Here is a 7,276-nt window from a genome sequence, read left to right as displayed (position 1 = left end):
TGCTTGGCTTATTCCACACCTCACCAACCACTGACACTAGCTCTGCAGTCCTCCCTGCAGGCCTGAGTCTGACTGGCCTGGTCAGAAGTCAGAGCGACTCTGCGAAGCTGAGGCAGGAAGATCACAGGTTTAAATTCACTTTGGGCAACTTAGCGACTTAGTGAGATTCTGCCTCCAAAAATAAAAAACGGCTAGGGTTGGAGTGCAGTTCAAAGGCCCTGGGGTCAATTCCTAGTACTTGGGGCAAAAAGTCAGGATGAGAGCACTCACTTAGTGCATACTTACTATGTGCTAAGTTCTAGATTCTAGATTCTTCCCATTTGACAGATGTGCAAACTGAAGCACAGGGCAGTTGCTGGTTCGGTCACATACAGCGCGTGACAAGGAAGAGCTCGAATCTGTCCCCTTGCACCTCTGTGCATTCTGCATGTCTCCTCCTCTTGCACCTTTCCCATTGCCAGTACCAGGCCCAGCACACAGGAGCTGCCTGGACCCTGTCCAGGTGGCCAAAGAAATGCCGAGTCAACTGGTGACCCAGCCAACTTCAGGGGCACGCAGTGCCACCGAGCCTGCCTCTCCCGGGGCGGAGCCGAGGGGCCAGGGCGGCCAGGCTGTGACTCTCCTCATCAGGGCCTCTGTCAGTGGCCCTCCCCATCCCTCCATCTCCCTCGTGTGTCCCCTCTCCGTGTGTCCCCTCTTCTGCCTCTCACCTGTGCCTGGGCTCTAAACGTCTCAAATTAGATTAATCAGGAGTTGGCAGGAGCTGTGGCCACGGTGCCAACCAGTAAACAAATCTCAGCCGTCAGCGCCTCGTCAGCCCGCGGCCCCAGAGGAGGACCCTTCTAGACACAAATTCTTATTAGACTTGTCAGATCTATTAAAATTCCTTTCACACTTCTGCGTCCTATCAGCCCCATCATTAGTATGGCCCTGGCCTCTGGGAGCACCCGGGCCATATTAATCTGCAGAGTGCCCGTCCCTGGCCCCCCCGGCCCCCTCCCGGGGACAGGAAGAGATGGACAGATGGGTGGACAATGGCCTGAGTGGGAAAAGAAGGTGAGAAGGTGTCCTGGAGGGTGGGGGACCAGGGGAGAGGGGGGGGGGAGCAGGAGGGGAGAGGAGGGGAGAGGAGGGGAGAGGAGGGGGGGCAGGAGGGGAGAGGAGGGTGAGGAGGGAGCCCCGGCGCCCTCCGTGCACAGCTGAGCAGGCCCTCCCTGGGCTGGCGCTGCCTTCCACTGCTGCTGCTGGGTGACCTCAGACAGACAACCTCTGGGATGCCAGGCGTCACCTGGGAGAGGGGAGGGGAGGCCACACACACTGCCAGGCGGCTGAGGCTGGGAATCAGGCCCACAGTAGGTGCTCAGTAAACGGGCACGTCTCCTTCCTGGGCCCACATGTCGCCTCCTGTATGCTTAGGTCTTGGATCCGTGTGTGTCCACACATTAGCGAATGAGGAGGATGCATTTCAGCCAGTGTCCCATGGGCCAAGCCACACCCAGGACAGATGTGTGCAGGTGACAAGTGAGCCTGGGTGCACACACAGGGGAAGCTGGGGACACGTGCCTCTCGGTGCATTTTGTGGGATCCCAGCCATGCATGCAGTCAGGTAGGAAAGGGTTAGTGGGACACAAGCCATCTGTCTCTGGGTTGCCCTGGTTGTCAGAGGCGAGGGGAATGGGGTGCTGGAAAACTTGGAGGTGGAAGGTTTCGTCCCTGGCCCCACTTCACAGCCGGAAAGACTGAGGCTCAGAGAGGCAAGTGTGTGACTAAGTGGTGACCGAGGAGCATTCCAGACAACCCACAGCCTCCTGGGGTGGGGTCCATTGGAGCGGGGGGGGGGGGGCTTCTCCTCAGGGAGGGCCAGAGGAGGTGGCCCAGGCAGGTCAGAGCTGTCCCTGGAGAAGCCTGGGTGGATGGGAGAAGGGGGAGGGGCAGGAGGAAGAGAGAAGGGAGGGCTGGGGGGAGGGGTGAGGAAGGGGGGGGAGCATCTCCGCCAGCTTTCCTGGCCAAGGCAGCACGCACTCCTCTCTCGCCCGCCGGGCCCTTCTCTTTTGATCCCCTCCCCCACCGCCCCATGCTGACTTTGGGGTTAATTTTATTTCCGAATTGGGCAGGCGCCCCTGGAGCGCTGTGCGCTCAGCTCGGGGTGTGACTAAGGCCTGCCTGGGGCCGCTCGTGCTGCCGCTGCTCCGTTCTCAAATCTTGATCAAGAGCACGTGTGCCCCGCTTGGAGCCAGGAACATGCACGGGGCCAGGGGGCCGCTGGGTCCCTCTGGGGTCCTGCACACACGAGTGCACCCTGCTTCCCAGCATCCCGTGCACACATGGCCACATGCACACAGACACACCACAAGGGCACACCCAGACGCATACGCTGCCCCGTGCACACACCCAAACTCACAAGTACACAGACATCGAGCACACGCACACCCCTTCACACGCCTCTGCACACAGGGACACAGTGCCGCTCACATTTGCACACGCATACATCACAGGCACACACATGCATGCTTATGACACCTGTCTACACGGGACAAGCGGGCACATATAGCAAACACAGCACACACGCAAACACGCTCTGCACAAAGTGTACACTTGCACGCACATTTGAGCATGTGTGTTACTATCACATGGATATGCGTGCATGTGAACTTATGTGTCCATACATACAAACCTGTGTGCATAGCATGTGTGCATGACACGGTCATTTAGTGCACATGAGTGAGAATCACATGCAGTGCACCCACATGTACACACACACGTAACTTGTCTGTCTGTGACGCTACACACATGTGCTATACACGGGTCAGACAAGAGACCTGTACACAGCACACTCGGGTGACTGCATGAACCGTAACTCGGCCCCTATAGATGCATTCACACTCACGAGTGTGCGCACACACAGAGAAAGGGTCCCTGAGCACAGCTGGGAGGTAGAGGCTGACACAGCTGGCCCTCATTTAGGCATGGAGGCCAAGGCCAGGGGAGGAGGAGTGGGTCACAGGGGCACAGGGACAGAGGTCAGAGGGGCTGGGCCAGGCTGCTGGAGGACGCCCTGGGGCATGGAGGCCTGGCCACCCCCCACTTCTGATTAGTTTGACACCAGCAGGTGAGGCCTCCCCGGGGCGGGAGGGGGCCTGGCGACCTGACCTCTGGCTCCCTGTCCTGGCTGGGTCTGCCCCACCGCTGGCCCAGCCTGCCGCTTCCAGCCTTCGGTCTGAGGATCCGCCCTCCCGAATTGAGGCCAGTTGCTAAGCAGATGGCGCTGGGTGAGCGTGGGAGACCACAGCAGGCTGGGAAAACCGAGGGCCAGGGGGTGGCTGGGCAGGGGACACAGCGCCAAACACAGCTCCCCCGCACACCACGGGGCGAGGGGGACAGGACCTCACTGGGCTGTCCGCCCTGGCGCCACCGCCACGGCAGCTACCAGGCCAGGGAGTCCGGTGCAATGTTTATTTAGTTTCATCTAATTTAAATTTTAAAACTGATCTTCAATTTAGTTATTTCATGGTTGGAAAACTTACAAGTCTATTTGGAACAACTTTGGTGTGCAAATTCACGTCCCCAATTATAAACTGTATGAAATTTAAAACCGATCCAGTATTTCTGATGAGCACTTTCTGTCTGAATTAAAATGGGTCGGGCGGATAAAACCCACACTGGATGGCAGGGCAGGAGTGTGAAAGAGAGAAGGCAGGATTACGTGTGGACGTGATCCTCTTCTAGATATACTGGATTAAATAACGTGTTAGTAAGAAGTCCACTTGTTTCTTCTTATGTTCTAAAATGTGACTATAAAATGCTAAGTGACATCTGTGGCTCTTCTGTTTGTATAGGAGCCTAAGGACACAAGCAGCGGTCTAATCAGGAGTTGATCTGAATATAAGTCCCAGCTCAGAATCATCTGGGGTCAACTCCATCCCCTTTCTGCACCTCAATTTCCCCACCTGTGAAATGGGCCCGTTTCCCATACCCACCCCCCTGGCACCATTTGGTCTCTAGAAATAAGCAAGAGAAAGAGACCTTCGGATTAGGGGCAGGGAGGACGGGAGGGGACACTCACTTTGGCCGTACTGGCCGTACTGGTAGCCAGCCACGGGGTCCACGCTGTAGCCGGTGGTGCTGTAGGTGGGTGGACAGTAGGACTGGGACGTGGGCAGACTGTCTCCTGATTTGATGGAGTCGGCCCGCTGGCAGCTGGCCGAGATAGAGGAGGCCGAATCCAAGCCACCGTGCAGGGGGGAGATGGAGAAGTCGGCCTGTGGCTGGGGCGGCACCGCGCTGGGGTTGCTCAGGATGCTCATAACCTGCAGGAGAGATGGTCAGTGCCCTGCCAGGGGACGGAACCCCAAGGACGCCAGCACAACCGAGGACCACGCGTGACGGCCCCAGGCAGCCTTTTGCTGGGGTGGCTGACTCGAGGCCCCGCGTGTGTACGGCGGTTACTGCTTTAGTGTTTGTTCTGTCCGAGTCCTGACTGTGGGGGCCCCTTCCCCTGAGAGCTCCAGGGCACAGGGCAGCCCAAGGGCCTTCCGCACCCCTCTGTACCCCCAGATTCTGGCCATGAACGAATGCATGCACGCGTGTGGGCAGGAATGAACCAGTCCAGGGAGCCTGGCGGCCGAGTGAATGAGCCCACGCAGGCACGCAGGTGCCTGGGCGTCTGAGCGGACGGTGCCTCTCCCATCCGTGGGGGAGCTGTTTCCCGCACCGGGAAGAGTCCACCTTCCAGCACAAACATGAGAGCAGGCCTCGTCTGCCGGCTCCACCAACTCCTTCCCAGGCATGCCTTGGTTCTAACCAGCTACCTGATGTCTGTGAGCATCACCCCCGCCCTACGTGGACGGGGTCAGCAAATAGTCATCATTGGTGGCGGCACTCCAACTGACATGCCAGGCCCGTCTGCAGACTAGAGGGCCTGGTACCAGGGTAATGGGGTGTTTACTTATTCATTCGTCAAACAGGCCCTGGTGGTGTCTCTGGCCCCAGGTTGCAAGCTGAGGACTGTAGGACTTCAGAGGATCAAGAAGGATGCAGGATGGAGCGGAGAAGGGTCTGAGTCTGGCTGGAGAAGGCAACGAGGCACAGAGTAACAGGAGCAGGGTTGGTGACCGGCCCAGGGGACTCTGAGAACGGAGGATTCCCGTCAAGCTGGTGGGAGGCACCATGAGGCTGAGGAGAGGAGATGAGGATGGGCCCCAACACAGAGGGCAGCTAGGAAATGGGTGCGGCCTTTGTGGAGCAGGCTGTATAGGGAGTCTGGCTCAGTGACAGCCATTACTCCATGACGCCCATCTCTCAGATGGGAACGCTGAGGTCCAGCTCTCACAGCAGGCGTGCAAGCGGGGTTCACCCACCCCAGCCTACCGGGGAGACATCAGGACTGACTCTCCAATACACAACCAATGCCTCCGAACCCTCGCAGGGTCGTACCCTTGGGATCAGCGGCTCACTTATGGGCCCAGCTGGCCCAGTTCTTCCCCCGCTCCAAGTACTGCCCACTTGGCTGGGTCGCCCTCCTGCGTTCCTTCCTCCTCTAGACCCTGCGGGGCTGCTCAGTGGTGGTGGGGGCTTGAGGGGGTCGGGGGGGGGATAGGCTGGTGCCCATCCCCCTGCACCAAGATGGCGATGACAGGAGCGAAAGGGCCAGCAGCCAGGGCCAGGGACATCAGGAAACGTCTCTATTTTAGGGGCAGCGGGCTCCCCAGGTTGCTTGTACCCCCAGGTCTCCTCCAGCCTGAGCAAGCGGCCACGGGGCTGGAAGGGGAGGAAAGGACCTCCGGGTAAACTGAGGAACGCATTCTGCAGTCCAGAGCCCGCTCTCCACCCGTCCTCCTCCCCACCCTGTAACACGCGGCTGCTCCCCACAGAGGACGCCCGGGCCTAAGACACGCAGGGAGGGGCTGCCACGCGTGGAGACTCAGTTTGGCCCCTTACACCGCCAAGATGCCCAGCCAGAGGGGTGAGGGGAGGTGGGGAGGGCGCTGCGGGATGGGCTCAGCACGGTGCACAGACCCGGCAGGACAGGGACCCACAGAGAACCGCAAACGCGACTGACCACCAGGTCAAGAGTTATCAGTCTCCTCAGGACCCGCCAGGAGGGCGTCTGCGATCTGTCCTTAAGGCCATCCCAACTCCTCCATCCTTCCCTACGCTGCACTCTCTGCTCTGACAGCGCCTAACAGTATGTCATTTCCTGAAGACAATTTTCATTCATTCAACAAACATTTCATAGAGGGCTCCTATGTGCCAGGCTCTACATACGCTGGCCTGTGAACCGACTCTCTGAGGGAAAGATGGGGTAGTCTGTCTCCGCAGCCCCCCAGGCAGCATTGTGCCTGCTGCGTACAGGGAGCTCAGAAAAGCTCTGCTAAATTCCTTTAACAAATGTTTACTGAGCACTTATTACGAGCCAGACACTAAGCTCGGGGACACAGCAGTGAAGATTCCAATTCTGTGCCCTTCAGGAGCTGCCAGTCTAACCCAGGAAGCCAACCATGAACAAGGGAAAGGATAAACAGTGTAACTTCTAGTTCTGATAAATAATATAGAAGGAAAATGAAAGGGTATGGTGGGTAGTGGGGTCAGGTGAGACGTCCTAAAGAGGGGATACCCAGCTAGTCCACACAGGACTGGCAACAGAAAAGCTCACCGGGCAGGGATATCTGCACATGCAAAGGCCCTGGGGCAGGAACACACCTAGCAGTTTAAAAGCAGCAAGAGGGTCAGCGCTGAGAAGAGAAATCCTGGGAGCTGCCAGGCCTCCCGCAGTCCTTTGTTGGAAAGGGCTTGTGTGGTGCCCCGTGGCTCAGAGGCCTTGGACCCTGCCAGTTAGTGACAGCTCACAAACAGCTTGTGCCCAGGGAGCTTTTCCCATAATGGGATTTGCTCAATGAGATTTGCCCTGGGACATCAAATCAAATCCACATCTGGGGTCGATGTGAACGGGGCTATGTAGTGTCAGCTCCGTCTTTCTGAGTCCCTGCAGGCCCAGGATCAAAGGGCTCCGACTCATCCCACCCTCTGTCCCTAGCACAGCAGCTTCCAAACAGACCGGAAGGCACCCAGGTGAAGGGAGGCAGGAGAGGACGTCCTGCCGGGGCAGGACCACAGGCCCCGGGTCACACCTGGTCACCCTAGTGCTTCCTGAAGCCCACGGGTTATTCTTACTCCCATTCTGCAGATGGGGAAACCGGGGCACAGGACATCAAAGCAGCTCATCTGAGGTCACAGCCAGGTTACACAGAGCTGGGATCTGCCCCAGGTCTCCCAGGTC

General features: G+C 58.3%; 1 protein-coding gene across 4 annotated transcripts in view; it reads right to left on the bottom strand.

Moving 5' to 3' along the window:
- Window positions 1-7,276, bottom strand: part of Pax7 (paired box 7) — a 95,370-nt gene that overhangs the window by 7,036 nt on the left and 81,058 nt on the right. For all 4 annotated transcript variants that reach the window (XM_063235617.1, XM_063235619.1, XM_063235618.1 and 1 more), the window contains exon 8: window positions 4,064-4,307. In XM_063235617.1, the coding sequence (XP_063091687.1) occupies window positions 4,064-4,307 (244 nt within the window). The remainder of the gene's footprint in view (window positions 1-4,063; window positions 4,308-7,276) is intronic.

Source organism: Cavia porcellus, unplaced genomic scaffold (assembly GCF_034190915.1).
Source record: "Cavia porcellus strain 051 isolate PalLab524CR breed Dunkin Hartley unplaced genomic scaffold, mCavPor4.1 scaffold_25, whole genome shotgun sequence".
NCBI classification, from domain to species: domain Eukaryota; kingdom Metazoa; phylum Chordata; class Mammalia; order Rodentia; family Caviidae; genus Cavia; species Cavia porcellus.
Note: the sequence above shows the minus strand (reverse complement) of the source record. Positions and strands in the feature narration are given on the sequence as shown.